Source organism: Anomaloglossus baeobatrachus, chromosome 7 (genome assembly GCF_048569485.1).
Source record: "Anomaloglossus baeobatrachus isolate aAnoBae1 chromosome 7, aAnoBae1.hap1, whole genome shotgun sequence".
Taxonomy (NCBI): Eukaryota; Metazoa; Chordata; class Amphibia; order Anura; family Aromobatidae; genus Anomaloglossus; species Anomaloglossus baeobatrachus.
In genome coordinates, this window is record NC_134359.1 from 179933337 (window position 1) to 179957920 (window position 24584).

The following is a 24584-nucleotide window of genomic DNA, read 5'->3' on the forward strand; positions in this document are numbered from 1 at the left end:
ATATGGTAAAACTGATGTGTCGATGTGATGCCTCATGTCGGGACGAGTTTGTTGACACCAAACATGTATAGGTTTACTTTTATCTAAGGGGTTAAAAAAATTCAGAAGTTTGTCCAAAAAGTGTCACACTTTTTGCGCCAGTTTCTGCTACCTCTAGCGTTCTCTGTTTTTGGAATATGGGGCTCAGAGATGGCTTATTTTTTTGCTTCTCTAGCTAACGTTTTTAACTGTAACATTTTTGCGCAGATGCTACGTTTTTATCTTCTGTTAATGCATTTTGCGCAAAATTTGCGACAACAAAAAAAATGTAATTTTAGCGTTCAGTAAACATATAGCAGCAAAAAATTCCAATCAGATTAATTTTATATTTTCATAGATCGGGTATTTCTGAACGCAGAGATACCAGTGTATATTTTTTAATTTTTTTAACCCTTTAATTTTCAATAGGGCAAATGAGGGGGTGAGTTGAACTTTTAGTTTTTGGGGGTTTTTTCTTAACTTTTTTTTTTTTTTTACGGTTTTTAAAATTTTACTAGTCCCCTTATGGCACTATAAGGATCTGCAGTCTGATCGCTCGTTCATTTCTCCTCCTGTTTAACGTAGCATCGTTCTGATCAGGAAAAATGCTACTCTCCTGTTACAGGTGCGGATCTGCCGGCCGTAACCGGAACTACGTCATGATAGCGATAGGAGTCATCACATGACCCTGTGCTACCATGGCAACCATCGCCTCCCCATGTTTGCATTAACGCTGCCTCCGAAGACGAGTTCCCCGTTACAGCGCTGTAAATCGCGCTGTCACATTTTGACATGTGGGGGGCATGTCCGTCGCCGGGGGAGGCATGTCTGTCGCAGAATTTGGTGGGTTTCACCATTTTATGCCACCAATTATTTATTTATTTTTTTACGACATTCAAAACTACAACTACTTGTAGTCCCGCAAAAACAAGTCCTTATTTTGCTATTATTGTATCATCAATTAGCAGCTCTAATTTACAAAATGCAGAGACAGAGGACGAAGAAATTTAGAGCTTTTGAACTGGGCAATACTGAATGGAATAAAAATAGACCGGTGCCTCGATAAAGCATTATTTAGAAATAACATTGCGTTAAATTGACGTTTGTGATGTCTTATTATGCTTTAAAAATGAGAAAAACATAGATATCATAATGATTGTGCTTCTTTTTTTTTTTTCAGAATGAAACTTTCTTGTGCCATCGTTTCACCAAATTTGTTATGAAGTACAACTTGATGTCCAAAGATAATCTAATTGTTCCCATCTTGGAAGAAGAAGTTCAAAGACTGGTTGCTGGAGAAAGTGAAGCATAATTACATCTGTAATATTCATTATGGTTTTCTTCATTTTGAAAATTAAATGAATATATTACTTGACGGCAGATGTCCCATAAAGAAAAGTGCTGTTTTAATCCACAATTAAAGATGAATTGTTTTCACAATTTGATGTGTTTTTTTAAGAGTGTAGCTTTTCAGAGATAAATCGATAATATTGCTACTGTGGTATCCTGTGTGAGGCTTGTCCCCGATCATGTAGAGGTGCTTTAGCTGCAGATTGGCACATTCTCTTTTGTATTGTTCTCACGCAATGAGGGAGGAAGCATAAGTGAATATTCTCTACTGATTCTGCTAGCAGGGAATATTTTTTTTTGCTTCTGACCTTACTCCTCTTGGCCTGTTCCTTTTAGCTACATACCGATGGCATGTGATAAAGCGGAGGATCTCTGGCATCTCCTCAATAAATCATAGAAGTGCAGTTCAAGGAGCTCACTAGCTGGACATATAACCAGATTGTGTTCATCTACTGAGCTCTTGTTCTGCACCGGTGTGATTTATTAAGGTGAATTTAAAGGTCCTCTGTTATATTACATAAAATAGATAACTTAAATGAGAGGAACAGGAAGGAAGAAGTAAAATGATAAAATAGAATAGCCCCTGCTAGCAACCTCAGTACAGAATATTCACTTATTCCTCCTTCTGTCGGATCAATTAAAACAGCACAAGTCGATTAGTAGCTAAAGCTCTTTTACATGACCAGATGCAAGTCTTAGGCTATGTGCCCACGGGGAAAGTGTCTTGCAGATATATCCGCAGGACATTCTGTAGGAGCTCCCAGAAAACCGCAGCACAACTTTGTCTGTTTACATGCTGCGGTTGTATTGCGGAATGTCTTGCGGATATACTGCGGTCATTCTGCATTGAGGATACAGTACCATGGCTTGGGCACTGCATCCTCAATGCAGAACAAGTGCTGGAGTGATTGGTGAGTTCATACTTGCCTCCATCACGCAGCACTTCACTCTCCGGCCGTGTCTGTCTGCACTTTGCAGGAGAAGGTGGGCGGGCCTGAACTAACTTCGGCTGTCACATGACCGGAGCTCGTGCAGGCACCGCCCACCACCTGCTGCCCGCTCCTTGCTCCACCGCGCTCCTCTGCACGGGAGGAAGTGACTCCGGTGTCTTCTATCAAGGCAGGAAGTATAGGATCGTGCAGGAAAAATCCGCAGAAATAATTGACATGCTGCAGATTTTTCCGCAGGGAAATCCGCACTATTTCCACTGCAGAAAAAAATGCAGCATGGGCACAGCAGTTCCAAAATGCCATAGAAATGGCTGGGGACTCGCTGTACTGCGGATATTTGAGAAATCCGCGGAATTTCCGCAAAAACGTTGCGGCAAATTCCGTGAATTTTCTGCAGCGTGGGCACATAGCCTAAAGCGGGCTTTACACGCTACGATATCGTTAATGAATTCTCGTTGGGGTCACGTTGTTTGTGATGCACATCCGGCGTCATTAACGATATCGCAGTGTGTAAAACTTAAGAGCGATCTGAAACTATCACAAAGAGGGCAAAATCGTTTGCCGTGGAAAGGTCATCCTGAAATAACAAAAATTCTGCTTTTTAGCGATGTTGTTTGGCGTTCCTGCGGCAGCACACATTGCGGAGTGTGACACCGCAGGAGCGACAAACATCTCCTTACCTGCCTCCACCGGCAATGCGGAAGGAAGGAGGTGGGCGGGATGTTTATGTCCCGCTCATCTCCGCCCCTCCGCTTCTATTGGACGGCTGCCATGTGACGTCGCTGTGACGCCACACGACCCGCCCCCTTAGAAAGGAGGCGGTTCGCTGGCCGGAGCGACGTTGCAGAGCAGGTATGTGCATGTGACGCTGCCGTAGCGATAATGTTCGCTACGGCAACGACCACCACATATCGGCCGCACGACGGGGGCAGGTGTTATCTCGCTCGACATCGCTAGCAATTGCTAGCGATGTCGCAGCATGTAAAGCCCTCTTAAGGCTTTATTCACACAAGTATTTTTGATTAGTATTTCATCAGTATTTTACCACAACCAGGAATGTCTCCAAAACATAGAACAGTTGTCAATCTTTAAATTTTCGTTTTTCTCTAACTTCCACTACTGGTTTTGGCATACAAACATTGATGCAAAATATTGACCAAATGATGTGTGAATGATACATTACACAGGATACAGAAGGGGGAGCATTATAAATTTACCTGCATAATATTTTTTAAAAACATCCGATTGTGAAAACGCTTAATTTTTCCATTTTATTTTTATTGGACAGTACTTTAGTTCATAGGACAACCCCTTTAAAGCAGAGAACATTATTTTGGGAAAGCTTGGCTTCAAATTATAAAAAATTTGATTGTATTTTAGACCTTTTGGCATGTATGGCTATGATAGTTCCTTTTGTTGAATATAGTGTCTGTATATATTGTGCACAGCCATTTTAGATGCAGATCTCTTAATTATATTATCCACGGAGTAGAACAAATATTTTCATCTTCTTGGACAATATAATAAAACCTAATCCACAATGATAGCATGGAAGTGCGGTCAGCCTGTGTAAAAGGCTATTTAAGGGTATGTGCGCACTAGGCGTTTTTTTCACGCTGCGTTTTTATGTGCATTTTTGTCTCAAAAAACGCACCCGCGGCTAAAAAAAACGCGATTTGGTGCGTTTTTTGCTGCGTTTTTGCTCACTGCGTTTTTAATCAGTGCACAATGCCATTAAAGATTGTTGATGAAAAAAAAAAAGGTCTTATGTCATTTCCTTCTTCAAAATGTTCATTGTATGCAGGAGAGCAGACAGCAGCTGCAGAACTATAAGGCTCAGCATCCTCCATCTAGGACTGAATGCAGGAGTTTTTTGCCCCCCAAAAAAATGACGTGGGCTTCGCCATATTTTTGTATGCTAGCCGGGTACAGCAGGCAGGTACAGGCTGCCCCCAACCCCAGCTGCCTATTTGTACCCGGCTGGGAATCAAAAATATAGGGAAGCCCTTTTTTTTATATTTCATGAATTTCATGAATAATTTAAAAAAAAATGACGTGGGCTTCGCCCAATTTTTGAGTCCAGCCGGGTACAACTAGGCAGCTGGGGATTGGAATCCACAGTGCAGGGTGCCCATGCTTTCTGGGCACCCCCGCTTTGAATTGCAGTCCCGCAGCCACCCCAGAAAATGGCGCTTTCATAGAAGCGCCATCTTCTGGCGCTGTATCCAACTCTTCCAGCTGCCCTGATGCCGGGTGGCTCGCTGGAGTAATGGAGTTAGGGCTAGCTGTATAGTATCAGCTGGCCCTAAGCCCGAAATTCATGGTGTCACGCCAATATTAGACATGGCCACCATGAATTTCTAGTAATGATAAAAAAAAAAACACAACACACAGAAAAATATTTTTTTTTTTTTTAACTATATTTTTATTCAAATTTTTCAATAACATAACACTGGCATAAGCGAATTCAGCATTGCAAATTCAACATTACATTGTCATGTTTGATCATCCCAAATTCCATACCAATTTTTAAAATCAATAACCGTAACATGGCAAGATAAAGCAAAGGAAAGCAGCGACCCCTTAACCCATCATTCTTATTATTCCCCCCATTGAACCCTTGTGAACATGGTAATGACATAGAATAAAGAAGTCCCACTCAAATCGGTTATTTCCCCCTCTCCTTTTAGTCAGCTTTCAGCCTTTCCTCCCCCACCTCCAAGCCATCCAATGTATCTTTCAATTTTTCAGTATGATACCAGACTGTGTCTTTGAAAGGTGACATAATCCTGACTATCTCCTCCCGAGTACAATAGGCCAGTATGAATTTCTTCCATTTGTTAAAGTGCTGTCGTATTCTATCCGCCCTCCTTTCTGCATCCAATCCTTCTATTTCAAGAAGATGCATGAGCTGACCCAAGATCTCTTCAATCGCGGGGACCCTAGACTCCAACCAATTTTTTAGTATCGCTCTCTTGGCTGCCAGAAGTATCACATGTATAAGTCTGGGTGGGTTAGTCATCTTCCCTTTGGTATCGTTCCCCTCCTCCCAATGGTGAAAAATAGCGAACCCAGGTGAGAGCCGAACTTCAAGACCCCACACCTTTTGTATACAACTTTTGATCTGTGACCATAATGGACTCAAATGGGGGCAGGACCACAACCCGTGAAGGAGATCAGTTCCACTACTCTTACACTTAGGGCAATACGTAAGCCTGTCTGGCTTTGTTGCTGATGGAGGGAGATTAAAACCATAAATTGCCTTGTGCATAATTCTAAATTGGGTTTCTCGCCAATTCTCATTTAAAATTGATTTACGAAGAGCATTCCACCCTCCCCTAATTTTTACCCCCATAGACGGGTCCTCAAATTGTTTTTCCCAAGATTTAAATAAACCTTCCGGGTGCTGTCCTATTAATAGATCACGCATGGCTCCATAAAGAAAAGAGATAGATGATGAAGTTATTGAGTTCTTTACCAATCAAAAGAGTTAAATACTACCTCCTGGGTCACATCATGCAACTGAGTCATAATACTATATCTCACTTGGTCATATTGGATTACTTGGTTAGGCCCCAGGCCATACTGCGCTATAATTTCGTCTCTACTCAACCATCTAGGCTCTGAGGTGTGCAAGAGATGAGCAACAGTCCTTATACCCCTCACCTTCCACTCTTCAAACAGCTTATTGCTTGTCCCCTGCACAAACTCTGGATTCCCCCATATAGGCAAGTATTTGGATATTTTATGGGGAAGTTTGTAATTTTTCCTCAACGCCTTCCACGTTGCAATCGTGTCTTTAAATAAGGAAGAGTGCTTGACTTTCACTGGGAGATTAGCCTGCCTAGTATGAAGCAATGCCACCAGATCCCAAGGCTGTGCATAGTCTCTCTCAAGCTCCAACGCTGAATAATGCCTAGAGCCCTTAATCCAATCCAATATATATCTAGTCAAACAGGCTATATTGTAACCCCGAATGTTCGGCAAACTCAGACCTCCATGAACCTTAGATGCCATCAACTTCTTAAGCCCTATACGAGGGCGTTTCCCTCTCCAAATGAAGTGTGAAAAAGCTCTATTTAGCTGGACAATATCTTTATGCTTGAGAAGCAGGGGAAGTGTTTGAAGATGATACATTAATTTTGATATCGACATCATCTTAATTAGGTGGACTCTACCAATTAGGTTCAATGGAAGGTCGTGCCATCTTTTAAGATCTTGCTCTATTTGGCTCAGAAGGGGTGGATAGTTTAGACTATAAAGGGTTGCCGGAACCTTACCTATTTTAACTCCCAAGTATGTGATATATGACTTAGCCACTGTAATTCCTTCAAAAGGGTTCTGCTCCCATGTTTGAACATTTGTCCCTCCCAGGTATAGGAGCTCGCACTTTGACGCATTAATCGTGAAGCCTGAGTACGCTCCAAACTCTCGCAAAATTTGTAAAATCTCGGGGACCTGCTGAGCTGGATTCGAAAGGAAAAGCAAAATGTCATCCGCAAAAAAAGCTGACTGAATTTCTCTATTATTTACAGAAATACCCTGGAAGGTGCTATGTGTAGATAACAATCGTACCAATGGTTCCAGAGCCAGATTAAAAAGTAATGGGGAAAGGGGGCAACCCTGTCTGGTTCCTTTCAGTAACGGAAAAGGGGCTGACAGATATCCTGGAATGTAAACTTGAGCCTTCGGATTTGTGTAAATTTCTCTAATGTAGGTATAAAATGACCCCGAAAAACGCATTTCATCTAGAACTCTATAAAGCCATGACCACTCAATATTGTCAAAGGCTTTCTCGGCATCTATTGTAAGCAAAGCGGGAGATTCTCCTTTCAGAGGCTGAAGGTTAACCCTATCCAGGACAAGAAGCACTTTTCTAATATTTAGTGTCCCTGATCTTTTCTGAATGAAACCGGCCTGTGCTGGGGAAATCAGTTGGGGAAGAATTATAGCTAGACGATTTGCCATAATCTTTGACATTATCTTCATATCTAGGTTGACAAGTGATATGGGCCTATACGAACCCGGATCCTTCGGATCCTTCCCCTTTTTAGGGATCAATTTTATATATGCCCGGTTATTATTTTGGAAGACGCATTACCGTCTAGTATGCTATTATACAGCTCTAGTAATGTAGGTAAGATCTCTTCCTTTACTGTTTTATAGAATTCTCCCGTAAATCCGTCAGGACCAGGGGCTTTATAATTATGCATGGAGTTGATTGTCCCCAATACTTCTTCCCCCGTAATTTTGGCATTCAGAAAAGTGCGATGCTCTTCTGTGAGTCGAGGTAGTGTCACTTTAGATAAAAGATTATTATCGGGAAATTTGTCTCGCTTTTCCGACGAATAAAGGTTTCTATAATACGTGCCTAAAGTCTCAATTATTGTCTTAGGGTTTTTGTGTATCTCCCCCTTTTGATTTTTTATTTGCATGGGTCCCTGAGTTATAATCCTATTTTTCGCTAAGTTGGCCAGTATTTTCCCTGCTTTATTTCCAAAGCGATGTAATGTAGCTTCTTGCATTGACCTAGCCATTTGTTCCCGTTTTTCCGCCCACTCATTAAAAGCTCTTTGGGCTATTACCCATCTATCTCTATGGTCCCTATCAGGATGCTTTTGAAAAGAAGTATATGCTTCCCTCAATTTATGGGAGGTTTCAGTAAATTTAAGATGAGCCTTTTTCTTCAAATAGGAAACATGTGCTATCGTTCTGCCCCGTAATACTGCCTTCGCCGTGTCCCATAATAACATAGGTGTGTCTTTATGTTGATCATTATGTACCATAAATTCCGTCCACCATTCCTTTAATTTCAAGGAAAAATCTTCGTTATCTTTAAGGAAGGAAGGATATCTCCACAGATAGTCCGTTCCTCTGGGATAAATGTTTGCTAGGTCTAGCACCACTGGGGCATGGTCAGAAATCACCAAATCCTGGATAGTAGCTGAGTGGAGCGCACGTACCAGGTTCCCTGAAATAAGGAAGTAGTCAATGCGAGACCAGGAGCTATTAGCATGTGAATAGTGCGTAAATTCCCTATCCTGAGGGTGCAATAGTCTCCACGCATCCCATAAGGCCGTGGCATTTAACAGAGGACGCATAACTTTATCATGGCCACGCGGTACATTTGGGGGGCCTTTAGCATTTTTCCTGTCCTCTAGCACAGATACCACCGAGTTGAAATCCCCCCCAATTATTAGATTAAAATGGGCATGTTCTAAAATTTTGGCCTCAAGTCGTTGAAAGAATGATTTGTTGTTTTCGTTCGGGGCATAAATATTAAAGATTTTATAAATTCCTCCAGGTATCTCCACTGAGACCATCTGAACCCTACCTTCCGTGTCCGCATATGTTTCCAGGACTTGATGTTGTAATCTCCTACTGACTAATGTAATAACCCCTGCTTTCCTTTTAACTGAAGATGACCCATAGACTCCAACCCACAATTTCCCCATCCTCTGCATGTCTGAACCTTCCAGATGAGTTTCCTGAAGGAGCGCAATGTCCGGTTTGAGGCGATTAAGGTGGCGTAATATCTTAATTCTTTTTTGGGGGGAACGTAACCCCTTAACATTCCAGGTGACTATTCTCATAAAGCACATGTAATAAATGGAAATCCTGACTTTCGTTTACCATGTTTTTGCTGCCCTCCCTTGCCAAAAAAAAATTCAACCAATTAGACAATTGAACATAGTGCTCACTTGCAATAATGAGAGTAGTAGTAATAATAATAACTCTGTGTAAAATCTTTGCTACTTCACTTGAATCCAAAATCCCCAAACATTTCAAACATCTCCCTCCCCTCCCCCCCCCCAACTATACCAAAATACTCAGACTTCACTTTTTTCTGATCACTTTCCAAGCTCAGTCAACCTTATACTTGTATAGCATTTAACCAATATAAAGGACTGTCCCACCTACAAAGAAAGAGAGAAGGAAAAAAAAAAAGTTCTCTTTCCTTTCCTCCGCCTCGGATTTCTTGAACTTTTTCCACTGCGGCTTCTCCAGCCTAAATCAAAAACAGGTGTCCCACCTTGAACTTTACACATCCGACATTTGTCTATTTGTCTCAGGTTCCCTTAAGTTCCTTGTTTTGCTGTCTCCGGTCCTTCGGGGAAGCTGTAGCGAGCTTCACAGAGCTCCCTTTGGTCACTCTCTGGTTCAGTGAGTCGTTGCGCCCTTGTACTGGAGAATTCCTGAGGTCACGAGGACTGCTGATCCGCTCAATAAAGGCCTCTGCCTCCTTTGGACTTGAGAGAATTGTAGGATCCATCTTGATGTCTGATAATCAACGTTGCCGGGTACTTTAACTGGAAGCATATATTTCTCTTAAATAAGGCAGAGCATATGTATGAGAATGCCCTCCGCTGCCGTGTGACCTCCGCAGAAAAATCCTCGAAGAGCAAGATGCGCGAGCCTTTCACCTCCAAGGGATGTTTCAATTTCCTGTATGCCTGTAATATTTCCTGTTTATCGGAGAAGTCCAAGTATTTCATTATGACTTGTCTTGGGCGTCTGTTATTTTTACTCTCATCACCTCTCCTTGGCGGACCAATGCGGTGCACCCTTTCCACTTTTCTCCTTCCTGCTACTCCCAGGGTTGTAGGAATAGTGGATTCACACAATGTACGTAGCTCACCAACCGGGTATGTTTCAGGCAGGCCGACAATGCGCAAATTGCTTCTTCTGGAGCGGTTCTCCAGATCGTCCACACGGTCCCTCAGGATCAGATTCTCCCTGGCCAGACGCATGACTGTAGTGTGGTCAGAGCCGAAGTCCTCCTCTAACGTCGACATTCTGGTTTCCATAGCCGCAACCTGTTCCACCGTCTCATCAAGTTGGTTCTGTATGGCACTGAGAGCTGTTGCTATTGATGCATTAATTGTAGCGGAGATGTCAGGTAGCAAACGATTGGCGACTTCATCAGCCAGACGCTTATACTCCATACCCTCCATTGTTTTGAATACATCCGGGGTCCCCTGGGAATCCTCCATCTCCATCTGATGAGTATTTTCAGGTGACAGAGGGATACTTAATTCTGTATGGGCAGTCACAATCTTTTTTTCACACTGTACGCTGGATGTATGAGGATTCTGTGTTTTGGAGCTGCTGCGCAGCAGGTATCTTTCCATCAAATAGTGAGTGAAGGGACGTAAGTTTTGACACTGATTTTAGTGTGGGTTGTCAGACAAATCTTGATTCTGCTCCCCCTTTTGTTTATTCTCACTTTCACCCCTTTCTCCCCCCTGCCAGAGTTATATGAATTCTCACTGTCCTGTAACTTTGCAGGGATGTATGTTTAAACTTCCCTCCTTCAGCTTCTTTCACTTTCTCCAGAGCTTTGCATTGATTCTGTATGCCTAGAGATTCAGCACCTGCTTATGCACAGGTCTGGACAGGATGGGGGAAGGGCCCAGGGATTCCCTGCTTTAACTCTGCTCTTTGCAGAACTTGTCAGTAGAGTTGTTTGCTGCTGATATCTTATCAGGACTCCAGGAGATTTATTATTCTGCTGCCGGTTAACTGTTTAGTGCTGGGGGAGTGAGTGCAAGGTAAACCGTCAGCTGCGTCCTGCTCTCTGTGTACAGATCTGATTTTAGTGCAGGGCAGGCTCCGGCGCCATCTTTATCACGCTGCCAGATCTTGAGAGGGAGGGGGAGAGCGAAGTTCACCGCGTTGTTTCAAGTGATTATCTCCATGGCTCCCCATGAGCTTCCCTGCATGTAGCAACTTCACTCACCGGTGGTATGGAGCGGGGGAGGCTGGTGGGTTGTCCGGTATATATGTCAGAGCTGCAGGGAATGACAGAGCTCAGGCGTCCTGTGTCCTACATGATCAGCGCAGGAGCCGGAAGTTCCAGAAAAATATTTTTATTAGAAATAAAACACAACACAATTAGTGACTCCATCTTTATTGAAATAAAGAACCCCCCTCCGCAGTAATCCTGGGTCAGGGTCCCGCGCCGTCTAATCCGGATCCAATATCATCTGATCGGTTTGCTGGAAGGCAAAGCGATCAGATGATGTGTCAGGTTCTAGGGGCTGAAGCACATCACACATCAGCTGATTGTATAAAAGCCGATTATACAATCAGCTGATGCATCGGTGCAAAAAAAATAAATAAATACTCACGTCTGTGCTGATTACCGGCAGCTCCTGGGGCGATCGGATGAGAGTCTGATCCTGTCCGATCGCTGCAGCAGCTGCCGGTAATCAGCTGATGAAGTCTCCTGACGGCAGGATCAGCTGATAGCCGGCCGGGCGCGAAAAAGCCGGCTACACCGCGAGAATTACGATCAGCTGATGCGTCAGGTGACTGCATCAGGTGATCCACCACCAGGTCCTGCAAGCTTCGTACGTGCCCCGGGGAGACTGCACACAGCCAGAGCGGCGGGACCGGGACAGGAGCGGGCATGGCACCGGGACCCTGCAGACAGGTGAATATATATGACATTTTTTTTTTCTACTGTTCACTTTTGTTTTCGCCGCTGCCTCCACCTCCCGCCCAGACATAGCGCCGCACAGAGCTAACATGGCACCGGGCGGGTTGTGGAAGCAGCGGTGAGGGTACCGGGAGGATTCATGCTTCTGTGTTTACCAACAGAAGGAATCCTCTTCCTGTACACGTCACTATACTGCCCACCCCTTGCGTTTATAGCTGCGTTTTTAGTCATAGAAACGCAGCTATATGCGTTTTTCATTGCGTTGTTGAACATCTCATTGAACTCAATGGGTGAAAAACGCAGTGAAAAACGCAGAAATAATTGACATGCTGCATTTTTGTGGTCACCACAAAAACACAGCTACAAAAAAACGCTGTGTGCGGACAGCACTTCTGAAAACCCATAGACATTGCTGGGGAAGCAATGTCACTACGTTTTCAGCACAAAAACGTGGTAAAAAACGCAGCAAAAACGCCTAGTGCGCACAAGGCCTAAATGTACCTCAAGGCACAGGTTCTACAACTAGATTAGATTCTTATCGCAATCAAGTACGTTTTTAATTACTGTATTGATCTGTGTTGCTGATAAGTTTTGGGGATACTTTAGATTCTGTTTAAATTACACAAAGTAGATTTGTATTTGCATTACATGGTTGTATAACAATTGTGCATTATATGCAACACTGATTTTTGCTGTTGTAAAATTTTATGAAAATAAGTTGAAAACTGTTCATTAAAGTGTTTCATTGCAAGAAACTTGTTTAACATGAATGTTTTAATTTGAAATGTCATTTTTTTTTTAATTTTATTTTTTTATAAACAAAACCATTACATATTGTTAATATAGTTAGCGTAATATATGTAACAAAAGCAAAGTGGACCAGTACATTACAGTAAAATCCTATGACAGGCATACATGGAAGTACTCAAAATCTCCAAAAGCAAAACAGAAGAAAGTAATATAACTGTAATTCGTACACAGACTACAGTTGGCTGAACCCGGGGATAGACAGGATTGGCCAACAGTCTGATTGTCAGGGAGATGAGGACCCAGCAGGTCCAATTTTGGCGATGTCACTGCCAGAGATGTTTGGTAGCGTCTGTCTCAGAGAACATGAGCACTCACCAAAGTGAACCAGATGAATGATGGGACAGCTGTCTATAGTGTATGGGAGAGTCAGGGAGATAGTTGCCAGCTGAGTGATGAGACACCTGTCTATAGTGTATGGGGGCTTTAGTCAAATACTCATTTGGTTGACGTATGGACTCAGACAGCTATATATATATATTTAGTCTGGCACACTGATCTACTTTCAAGTCTAATAAATTAAATATTACTACATCTACACGACTACATCACCAGATCCAACTTCAAATCATAACATTACTAGAGCCACCATCTGTACACAGCTACATCACCATAACCAACCTGAAATCACTAGATCAGCAGAACCAACCTCAAATTACGACTACATCACCAGAACCACCATCTGTACACAGCTACATCATCAGAACCAACCTGAAGTCACTACATCACCAGAACTAACCTCAAATGACAATAACGTTACCAGAGTCACCATCTGTACACAGCTACATCACCAGAACCAACCTCAAATCACTACTACATCACCAAATCTGAATTCAAGATTACATCACCAGAACCAAAGCTAGCCCAAAATATAGTTGTCTGACATGAAACTGCAGCTCTTGTATGTGTTTATCAATGTTAAAGAGATACCAGGAGTTGTTGTTACCAACCATCATCAGACTGCGGACCATACAGGAACCACAGTACTGATGGTGCAGGCAGTAGCACTATTGAACATTTAAAAAATGCCTTAACTTTTGGGAGAGATCTTCTATGTTTTAGGTCCATTAATTCTGAGCACATTGGTGTGGGTCTGAGACCCCCGTAGATTGTGCAAAAGACCACTTAGAAGTGCACAGGTCAGGAGACAGGACTATGACTCGCCTGCATCCGCTCTGTGCTCTCTATTAAAAAGACTTTTCAGCTGTTGTTAGGGTCTCTGGATCAGATTCCCCACCAATCTGCTAAGAATTATTGGGTATAAAACATAAAAAAAAAATTCTCCCAAAAGTTTAGTTATTCTGAGGTGCATTTACAGTGCTACTAATCAGAAACTGATTACTGGTGTAACTAAACCGGCTGTCAGATCACCCGATGCACAAGCAAAATGCTTGCTTGTAAAATTATTTTTCGGTTTACATACATGAACATTTACTGACTGCAGACCTGTGAATTCTCCCAGCGCACTCACGGCGGTCAAGTATGCGATATGCATACTCCCGATCAGAACTTCACTAGTGAGTACGGCCTCACTTAAACCACTTGTGTGGAACAAGGCCACGTCCCCTAGACAGGTTCTAGTGGGGAGTCTACATATTGCATACTTGAGCGCCATTCCCGGCGCAGACTCTGGAGAATCCTCGTAACGAAGTGAGTGCACTGGGAGGATTCACAAATCTGCACTTACACAGAGTGACATACACGGAGTGACTACAGACTTATCATTCTAGACTGGACAACTTTAATATTTACTTGAAAATCTATTTTTAATATGCAAATTACTGGACTTCAGTGCACCCTTATGCCTTTCTATTTGCATATGAAAGCCAGTCCCTTGTGTTGATTGACAGCATGGTAAAATCAGACATGTAAGCGGATTTTAGACAGCACTCACATTTACTAATGGAACACTGTCAATAAAGACTTTAAAATACAAAAACAAGGGCGTAACGGAGCACCGAAGCAAAGACCACACCAACCGTGCACTGAAGCAAAGACCACACCAACCGTGCACCGAAGCAAAGACCACACCAACCGTGCACCGAAGCAAAGACCACACCAACCGTGCACCGAAGCAAAGACCACACCAACCGTGCACCGAAGCAAAGACCACACCAACCGTGCACCGAAGCAAAGACCACACCAACCGTGCACCGAAGCAAAGACCACACCAACCGTGCACCGAAGCAAAGACCACACCAACCGTGCACCGAAGCAAAGACCACACCAACCGTGCACCGAAGCAAAGACCACACCAACGGTTCACTGAGGCAAAGACCACAGCAACCGTGCACTGAAGTTTCCCAAAAAAAGTTCCAAAATACAAATCAGGAATCCATAAAAATTATTTCATTTATTCCAAGTATTAAAACATCATATGAGTCTGTACATGCCTATATAGACTCATCTGATGTTTTAATACTTAGACTAAATAAAATAATTTTTATGGATTCCTGAGATGCAGTATTGGAACTTTTTTGGGGGGGGGGGAATCATTGGACACAAATAACCGGCAGGTGTCTGCAGACTTGGAACAGGAGGCATCACTGCAGCAATTCATGGTGAGCAGAAATTTATAAACGGTACACCGAAGTGCCCTCATTTACATATTAAATAAAGGTAGATTTTTCTGCAAATATTACAGAAGCACTCCAGTCATTTTTTCCCCCTAAATGTGTAAATGTTAGTTCAGTGTAAGGTCTGTGATAATTCACTCACCGATCACTGTTTTCTCATGGTCCTGACTTCATAATGATGTCACATCCACAGCTCGTCTCTGCAGACTTCCCTCTTCTCCAGTCTTCTGCAGTACATTATGACATGGTGCCCTGAATAAGTGTCATCACAATGTTCCTGAATTAACGCTGTGCCTTAAATGAGCCCTGTGCTGTGCCCCTAAAAAAAAATTACTACTCCTCACTCTGCTCCCTGTAAAAAAATATTACTCCACACTGTGCCTCTTATAGTACATTGCTTCTACGCTATCCTTTCCTATAAAATATTCCCACTGCACTGTTCGCCCTTGTATACTATGACCGCCACACTGTCTGCCCTTGTGTACTATGAATGTCACACTGCCCACTAATAAGCAAAAACACCACATAGTCCCCCCCCTTATCTTCCTCAATTATGATTCATGATCTGCACACTATCCTCACAATGTTCCATGCATGTTGCTCCCTCCGTACTGAGCCCTCACACTGCCCCTCTCCATACTCCCATGTTGCCCATTTCTCCATAATGAGCTCCCAATGCTGCCAGCCTCTTTTCCATTATGAGACCTCCACGCTGCCCCACTTATCATACTGAGACCATCAAGCTACCTCACGCTATCACACTGTCCTATTTTTCATACTGAGTCCCCTTCATTGCTCCACTCCATACCGAGCCCACCCATGCTACCCCCTTTCAATACTGAGTCTTCACACAGCCCCTCCCCATATTGAATCATCATGCTGTCCCTTCTCCATAATGAGTTAACCATGTTGACCCCCTCTCCATACTGAGTGCTTACTTTTCCCCACCGCTTTTTGTCCCTTGCACTTTCTCACTCTGTAAACTCTAAACTCCTCCTCTACAGCAATAAGTCCCCTAACCCCCCTCTACAGCAATAGGCCCCCTAACCCCCCCTACAGTAATAGGCCCTTTTCACCCCCCCTCTACAGCAATAAGCCCCCTTACTCCCCCTCTACAGTAATAAGCCCTCTTACCCCCCTCTACAGCAACAGGTCCCCTTACCCCCCCACTACAGAAATAGGCCCCCTTAACCCCCTTCTACAGCATTAGGCCCTCTTGCCCCCCTCTACAGCAACAGGCCCACTTGCCCCCCCCCTCTACAGCAACAGGTCCTCTTGCCCCCCTCTACAGCAACAGGCCTTCTTAACCCCTCTCTAAAGCAACATGCCCTCTTATACCCCCTCTACAGCAATAGGCCCTCTTACCCCCCTCTACAGTAATAGGCCCTCCCTTCCCCTCCTCTCCCCTCCAGTATTTAGTATTAGCCTCTTTCCCTCCCCCCTGCAGTTTGTAGTATTAGCCTTTCTTTCCCTTCCCCCTGCATTCTCTAGTATTAGCCTTTTATTCCCTCCCCCCTGCAGTCTCTCTAGTATTAGCCTCTTTCCCTCCCCCTGCAGTCTCTAGTATTAGCCTCTTTTCCTCCCCCCTGCAGTCTCTAGTATTAGCCTTTTATTCCCTCCCCCCTGCAGTCTCTCTAGTATTAGCCTCTTTCCCTCCCCTTGCAGTCTCTAGTATTAGCCTCTTTCCCTCCCCCCTGCAGTCTCTAGTATTACTCTCTCTCCCCCTGCAGTTTCTGATATTACTCTATCCCTCCCCCTGCAGTCTCTAGTATTACTCTCTTTCCCTCTCCCTGCAGTCTCTAGTATTAGCAACTTTCCTCCCCCCCCTGCAGTCTCTAGGATTAGCCACTTTCCCTCGCTAATCCAGTCTCTAGTAATAGTAATTTTCCCCAGGGCTGTAGAGTCTGAGTTAGTGCTTATGTTGGTGGAGTCGGTATAAAATGGACCGACTCCGACTCCTAAAATATATAATAAATTGGGGTCAGCAGTGCAATGCAGAATGTGCTGAATATTTTTTCATAGGAATTTGGGAAAGTTATGAAATGTCCTATAAATGGCTGTTCTATTCCTGATCTAAGGCTACATTCACACACAGCGTTTTTCCTGCGTTTTTTTGAGGATACGTTTTTCACCTGCAAAAGGCGTTCTTAAAAAAATGCATCACCTGCAAGGTTTTTGAGCTCATAGATAATGTTTTCAATAGCAAAAGCAGAATAGAAAACTAAAGGACAATGCTTCAAACATAAGTACAATTAAACTGATGAATGAGAGTAATGAACAACAGATAGAAGAAAATTTAGGATTCAGTATGTTAGAGATGGAAGGTCACAGTGCTGTTCATGTAACTGAGGGACAAACAGATATTACAACAGAAGAACAGCAAAATGATACTTTAGAATTAGATGATTTTGTTGAAGCTGCTTCAAAACACTTTCACATTCATCACATGCGCTGTGTTGTGCACACGCCTGTGTGAAGCCCTGGCTTATCAGGTCGTCACAGGACATTGTTCAATCTGCCCTTCTGCATGGTGTCCATCGCCGCCTTGGTTACGGGTCCCTGGCCTTTGGTTTTGCTAAGAACAAGCCAATCAAAAATCCTAGAAACATTCTGCACCACACCCACCAGACACACTAATGGATAGCCTGAAGGGAATAGGGCCACCCGCTTGGGGGTTGGTAGGGAGGGTCAGGAGTAGTCAGTCAAGTGTGACTCTCGAGAGGAGAGGTCACAAGTTGTTGGAGGAGGTCAGGAGCTTGGCTCGTCAGTTACTAGGTGGCAGACGTTGGTCTGGGCCTGGTAGGAGCTGGAACCCCAGTCGCAGGGGATCATGTCAAGGGGCACGGAACTGCCGAGCAGGGAAGCCGGCGGCCTTGAGCCATCTCCAGGCAGGGGCCAAGGCACGGCGGGGTACGTGGACCCTAGGCTGGGAAATAGCTTCAAGCGTCCTGGTAATTTACCCGACGAGGGTGAAGACTTCATGATTCGTCCTCCACCCACTCCAAAATCTGGGTACTAGTGCAACGAGGGGGATAGGACTTTCCCAATACACAATATAGAATAAACCTGGCTCAACTACCAATGTATAGGTGCTCAGGAGAAAAACAATCAGAATTCTATAGATGTACTCCGGCACACTAGAGAAAATATGAAAGAGTCCAAGATGGTGCTCAAAAAATTGCTTTTATTTGTGTTCATATACTGTCCAACGTTTCAACCCGGTTAGGGTTTTCTTCAAGGACTAAATTTTCAATTACAGAAAGAAAAAATACAGTATCAGAATTCATACAATGTACATAGAAAATTACAGGAAAAGAAAAGTACATGTTTTGAACATGGCAATATTGTGAACTGGAAAATACCAATAATAAGCCTCCCATTTGAATATATCCATGACAGAAATCTCCCATATGTGACATGATGCCCATCGAAAATGATAAGAAACATGATCAGTAATGGAGCAGAAGTTTACAACATACCTATGTATAACAAGAATCACTTTTCAACTAGCACCCAAAACAGGTCAGGTAGAAATGGAAATTCTAGCATCCAAATATCACTAGAGTGATAAGAAAGGAAGTAAGATTAATGCATGTCAATTGTGAAGACGAAATCACATGGAGGGGGGGGTGGTGTGTAGGTGTGGATCAGGGGTATCTGAGGGCATACCTGTAGCGGTATTTAGTTACAACATCAAATGTTCAATATCGCATCACAAAATGTGAGATGTAGTGGGGTAAAGGTCCAAGACCATCTATAGAATGGTCGATACAATAATCATTATAATAATCATTATATGATAATATAATATACGACTAACTGGATATGAGTACTTCAGAGTAGCATACCTTAACAGCAAAAATAAGCAAAAATAGGTAATATCAGCTCACCAAGCCTGCTGCAGTCCCATAATCGTCCTGTGGTGGATGATCAGCGCACGGATGGTCAGAAGTCTCCAAATAGATATAAAATATAAATCCAGCTCAATCACATGGAATATTAAAAAGTTGTCTTCTTTATAGATAGTTTTTCATAAAATCCAAAAGGTACATGCAGCATAAAAATAAAGGATGCCCAGGACAGAGCGACGCGTTTCAACAAACTGTCTTAATCATGGTCTGAGACATGTGCATGGGTGGCCGTGGGCTTTATATACTAAGGCAATGAAGGAGCGCTCACTTCCTGATTAGGGTGGAACGCACATGTGGAACTCATGAAAGCGCATGCGTGTATGACGCGATGCCCCGTGCATGCGCAGAAGGATGGGACGCCAAATCATCAGCGTGCCACCCCGTGCATGCTCGGAAGGCAGGGCGTCCCACGCATGCGTTGTGATGGATGTGGACCAGCGCACGTGCACGTAGGGCCCCATGGCCAGAGCGCGCGCAGTGGGACGGGACGCCAGGTGATTGACGTCACACCACGGCAGGGCGCCACGCGCAGTGAGGGGTGAACACGTCCAGTAACATGAGGAGGCTGAAAACCACGTGGAGATGACACCAATGGGGGGCGGTGTCAGTACTATTGTATACAAACCTATGGTGGTAGAAGTGAGGGATAACGGTGTAGATTAGATAGATAGCGTGCGGGAAGAAGGTACAATCAGGTGACTAAGGGAACCTGGGGGAAATAAAAAAGGAAATTAGATGGATAAACTAAAATTTACTAATTAAGGGAAAAAGGGGATTAATGCATCCACATATATCATACTCCATAACATGATGTCACATAAGAATACAAGTACATATTGTAGACATGTATAGGGCAAAAGACCATATCATATTCCAAACAATGTAAGGAAACCTTGTAATAGGTGTAAATAAGAAAACCTATGAAATCACATCATATTCCCGATTTAGCCCGTGGGGTTCTAGGGTTCTTAATGTGTGGATCCAAAAGGCCTCTCGCTTTTTCAGAATTCTGATTCTATTCCAACCTCTTCTAAATAGTAGGTACATGCTCAATCATTTGATATTTTAATTGGGCAATGGTATGCCCATGTGTCACAAAATGGTGTGGGATGGGTAGTAAGATTTGCTTACACCGAATTGTAGATTTATGCTTATTGATCCGGTCTCGGACATGTTGGGTGGTCTCCCCAACATATCCGAGACCACAAGGACACTTTATAAGGTACACCACAAATGAAGAGTCACAGGTCAGGTAGTCGCGAATGTGGAATATTTTGCCAGTGTGTGGATGAGTAAAGGTGTTCCCCCGGGTAAGATTGTTGCATTGTAGGCAGTGTAGGCAAGGGTAGTTGCCCACTTTAGGGGTCCCTAAAAAGGTCTGGCACAGATGTTCTCCGGCACACTAGAGAAAATAAGAGTCCAAGATGGTGCTCAAAAAATTGCTTTTATTTGTGTTCATATACTGTCCAACGTTTCAACCCGGTTAGGGTTTTCTTCCAGGACTAAAATTTCAATTTCAATAAAGAATAACGGAGAGTAGTAGAATAGGGTTTTAACACCGCGCCAATGACCGCTATGGACGTCTGTAAGATTTATGTTACTTTTTATTTCATTTACAGGTCAACGCGTTTCTGGAGTCTCTGCTCCCTTCCTCAGGACATGCAGGAAAAAAGTACATCAAATCTGCTGAAAAGACGGGGCACACAGGATATATATACACTCCATCACATTGACGTCAAGAGCCAGCCTCCTTTAAAAAAAATCCGCGGGAAAAACATACATACAAGACTAACTATGACGTAGTACATTGATTTGGACAGAAAATACAGAAACTCACAAATAAAAATATTGCTCCAATATGTCACAATACATGAAAAATCATTAAAATCGATTTTAAGAAAAATGTGTCTTTTATGTGTAAAAAATTAAACACTTCCTTATCTAAAAAAAATCATCACTGTGAATCAGTCTCGAACCACTATGTTAATATGGTTACTGCATACTAAGGAAAACCAAGTGAAGCATATACCCGTGCCACCACCAGACTATTTGGTAGAGTGAAGTGCACACAAGAATTGGAGATAAAAGGAAAATTATTTGATATATCACAGATTAACATAAAAAATATGTATAAGAAAAATCAATCAAAAAATATAAATATGTATATATATATATATATATATATATATATATATATATATATATATCTATACATATATACCCTTCCCGATCAAAAAAAAGGGGGGGGGGATTTTTTCAGAGAAAAAGAAAAAATACAGTATCAGAATTCATACAATAAGTCCAAGTAAGAAAGAAAACCTGACCGCAATCAGCTGCTGTGCCGGGAGTACTTTATTTAAAATTCATAAGTGCAGAGTAAAAGATGCGAGAGGAGACCTGGATGCGGGGTCCCTCACCTGAGGCTCCACTCCTTCCTCACCCTTTTCTTACCAGAGCCTTTGGCCAGCCCACATACAGTGAGCTCTTGCATATTTGCTTCCTTGGGAGGTATGTGCTGGTTTTGACATTGTGTACTTCTGTACTTTTGGAGTAGTTTAATGCTTCTTATATTTCATCTCCACCCATACACAAGTTTTGTCTGCTTTTGTCTCTGTTATCAGCCAAAACCATATGATAGTGGTGGATTCACCTTATAGGCTGACTTGATTCCCATTTACATGGAAATTATGATTCTGTTTTGCGTTTTATTATTTTATTGTGACATTTTCACCTATGCCTCTCATGATCAGTGCAAGGCTATAAGTCACTTGTTGTAAACCTTCTCCTCCCTTCTCTATCAGCTCTATTACACTGATCATGATTAATAATCATCTGATTTAGCATGTGATAGTGCATATATGACATCATACCTCCCCTTCTGTCTTTTTCTGACCACTCCTCCAGCAACATTAAATACGGACCTATAAAGGTAACACAAAACTTGTCATGATATTGACTTAGACCAGGGGTGGGCAATTCATTTTCCCATTGGGCCGCATGAGAAATTGGGATGGTTTTAGAGGGCCGGACTAATATAATTAACTCAGTTTTACCCAATACTGTATATATATATTATCCCTTCATAAACAAACAGTGAGTTAAACAATACAAAGATTGAATGATAATATGGAGGACCTAACTATATCATTATTTAATGAGATGATGAACTTTAATGAACTTGTCATTGTTCACTTTAGAAAATTGTCAACTTTACAGTGTTTAATAAACTAAACATCACATCTTGACCTAAAATAGCAAGTTTTTCAAAGACCGGCATCCCTTTAATAGATTTTTTGCAACTATATTAGTAAACAATATGTGATAACTACAGAGCAACAAATATTATACCGGACGAATATTATCCTGTATATAATATCTGTATATAATATCTGCAGGGGCATAACAATCAAGGTAGCAGAGGGAGAGATCATGACGAGGCCTGTGGAGTTAGGAGGCTGCCAGTGGTATCTCTGTCTTCAGCTTCAGGGTATGTGCGCACGTGTGCGTATTACATGCAGTTACGCTGCGTTCTGCACCGCAGCGTAACTGCATGCGTCCTGCGTCCCCTACACAATCTATGGAGATTATGCAGGGGCTGTGCGCACGTGGCATGTTAGAACGCAGCGATTCGGCTGCTTGCCGAATCGCTGCGTTCTAAGAAGTGACATGTCACTTCTTTCGTGCGTTCTGCATGCTGTCTATAGGGAGAGGCAGCATGCAGAGCGCACGAATCTGCCGGAACCATGCGCTTCAGAACGCAGCTTTTCAGCTGCGCTCTGAAGCGCACATTTTCGGTGCGGTGCAGAGCGCACACGTGCGCACATACCCTAATGTGTTGTAGTGACCGCACACCTATCAGAGACCGGCAGCTGACATTAGCATGCTCATCATACAGGGCATGAGATCACTGCCAGGTGCTGCTCACCATCCCCTTTGCGTCTATTATGGAGGAGAAAGAAGAAGCTGCTCGCCGCAGGATCAAGGAAAGATGAGAGGAATTGTTTATTTCTTGTGTTTAAATGTGTTTGAGGAAAGTGCCAGGATGGTAGCATTATTGTTTGAAGGACCCATGAAGGGACATTATAAGATAACGGGTGATATTATTACACACAGGGCCTAGGACAGGGACTTTATTACATGACGAGGACGTTATTACATATAGGCCCAGGACAGAAAAGTTATTACAGGACGGAGACATTATTATATACAGGGCCAGGACAGACATGGCGGAGACATTATTATATATCGAGAGCACAGTAAAGGGACATTATTACAGGAAGGGGACATTGTTACAGATGGGGGACCTTATTATAGGATTTGACTAACATGCTGGTGGGGGCCCTGCATCAATTTTTGGACCATATTTATGCACAGACATCAGATGGTGAAAGGTGTACATTACAGCACAGCCAATATTCAGATTAGTATATACTATACCAGACCTGGGCAAGGGGCGGCCCGCCGGCCACATCCGGCCCGCCTGCTGTCTGTGACCGGCCCGCCCGTCTTCAGCCGGTGCAGTGGAGCCGGGCTGCAGCGTGCCGAGCAGGGAGAGATCCTGTGCAGGTCCGCACAGTCAGTGCAGGTAGCGGAACGCAGGAGTCTTTCCTCTGTTCCCTGCCGGCACTAATTGTCAGTGACACACGCGCGCGCTCTGACGTTGTCAGTACTGCGCTGCGTGTGTCATTTCAAAAGTTCCCGCCCGGGAGAGGAAGAAGCAGCACAGCAGACGGAATAATTCATCTTGCAGGACCTGCGATGATGTCACGCCCATGTGACTGTGTGGGAGGAGACACAGGATGCCGGGCAGAAAGCAAAGATACTGAATCCTGAAGGAGATGTGGACACATGATGACTGGTAATGAGAAAAGAGGGGACATGAGAGGGCTGCAGGGTGAGTGGCATATGAGGGAAGATGGAGTTGCAGGGTGAGTGCATATGAGGGAAGATGGAGTTGCAGGGTGAGTGGCATATGAGGGCTGCAGACTGACAGAAGGATGTGAAGGGGTGCAGAGTGTTTGAGAGGGGTAAGTTGGGGTACAGGCAGGGTGAGATATGTGGGCAGGGTGTGTGACATATGGGGGTGTAGTGTGTGTGATATGGGGGTGCATGCTGTATGGGGAGCAGGGTGTGTGACATATGGGTGTGTAGTATATTACAGGTGTGCTATATGGAGGTGTATATAGTGGTGTAGTATATGGGGGTATAGTGATGTAGTATATTACAGGTGTGCTATATGGGGGTGTAGTATATTACAGGTGTGCTATATGGAGGTGTATATAGTGGTGTAGTATATGGGGGTGTAGTGATGTAGTATATTACAGGTGTGCTATATGGAGGTGTAGTATATTACAGGTGTGCTATATGGAGGTGTAGTATATTACAGGTGTGCTATATAGGGGTGTAGTGATAACACCAAAAATTAGAGGACAAAATTCAATACCACATAAGATTCATGAATATAAGAATATGTATAAGGTCAATACCATAAGATTATAACATTATCAAATTGTGGGGATATAGGATCAAA

General features: G+C 43.3%; 1 protein-coding gene across 2 annotated transcripts in view; it reads left to right on the top strand.

Moving 5' to 3' along the window:
* MOB4 (MOB family member 4, phocein) overlaps positions 1-12515 on the top strand; it is a 198040-nt gene extending 185525 nt beyond the window's left edge. The window contains exons 8-9 of one of the 2 annotated variants that reach the window (XR_012724753.1): positions 1199-11449; positions 11535-12515. Coding sequence is in view for 1 of the 2 variants with exons in the window: in XM_075317824.1 (XP_075173939.1) it covers positions 1199-1330 (132 nt within the window). In the remaining variant the exon portion in view is untranslated. Of the gene's footprint in view, positions 1-1198 lie in introns of both variants that reach the window. The other variant, XM_075317824.1, reaches the window with a different exon arrangement.
* Positions 12516-24584: the final 12069 nt, after the last annotated feature.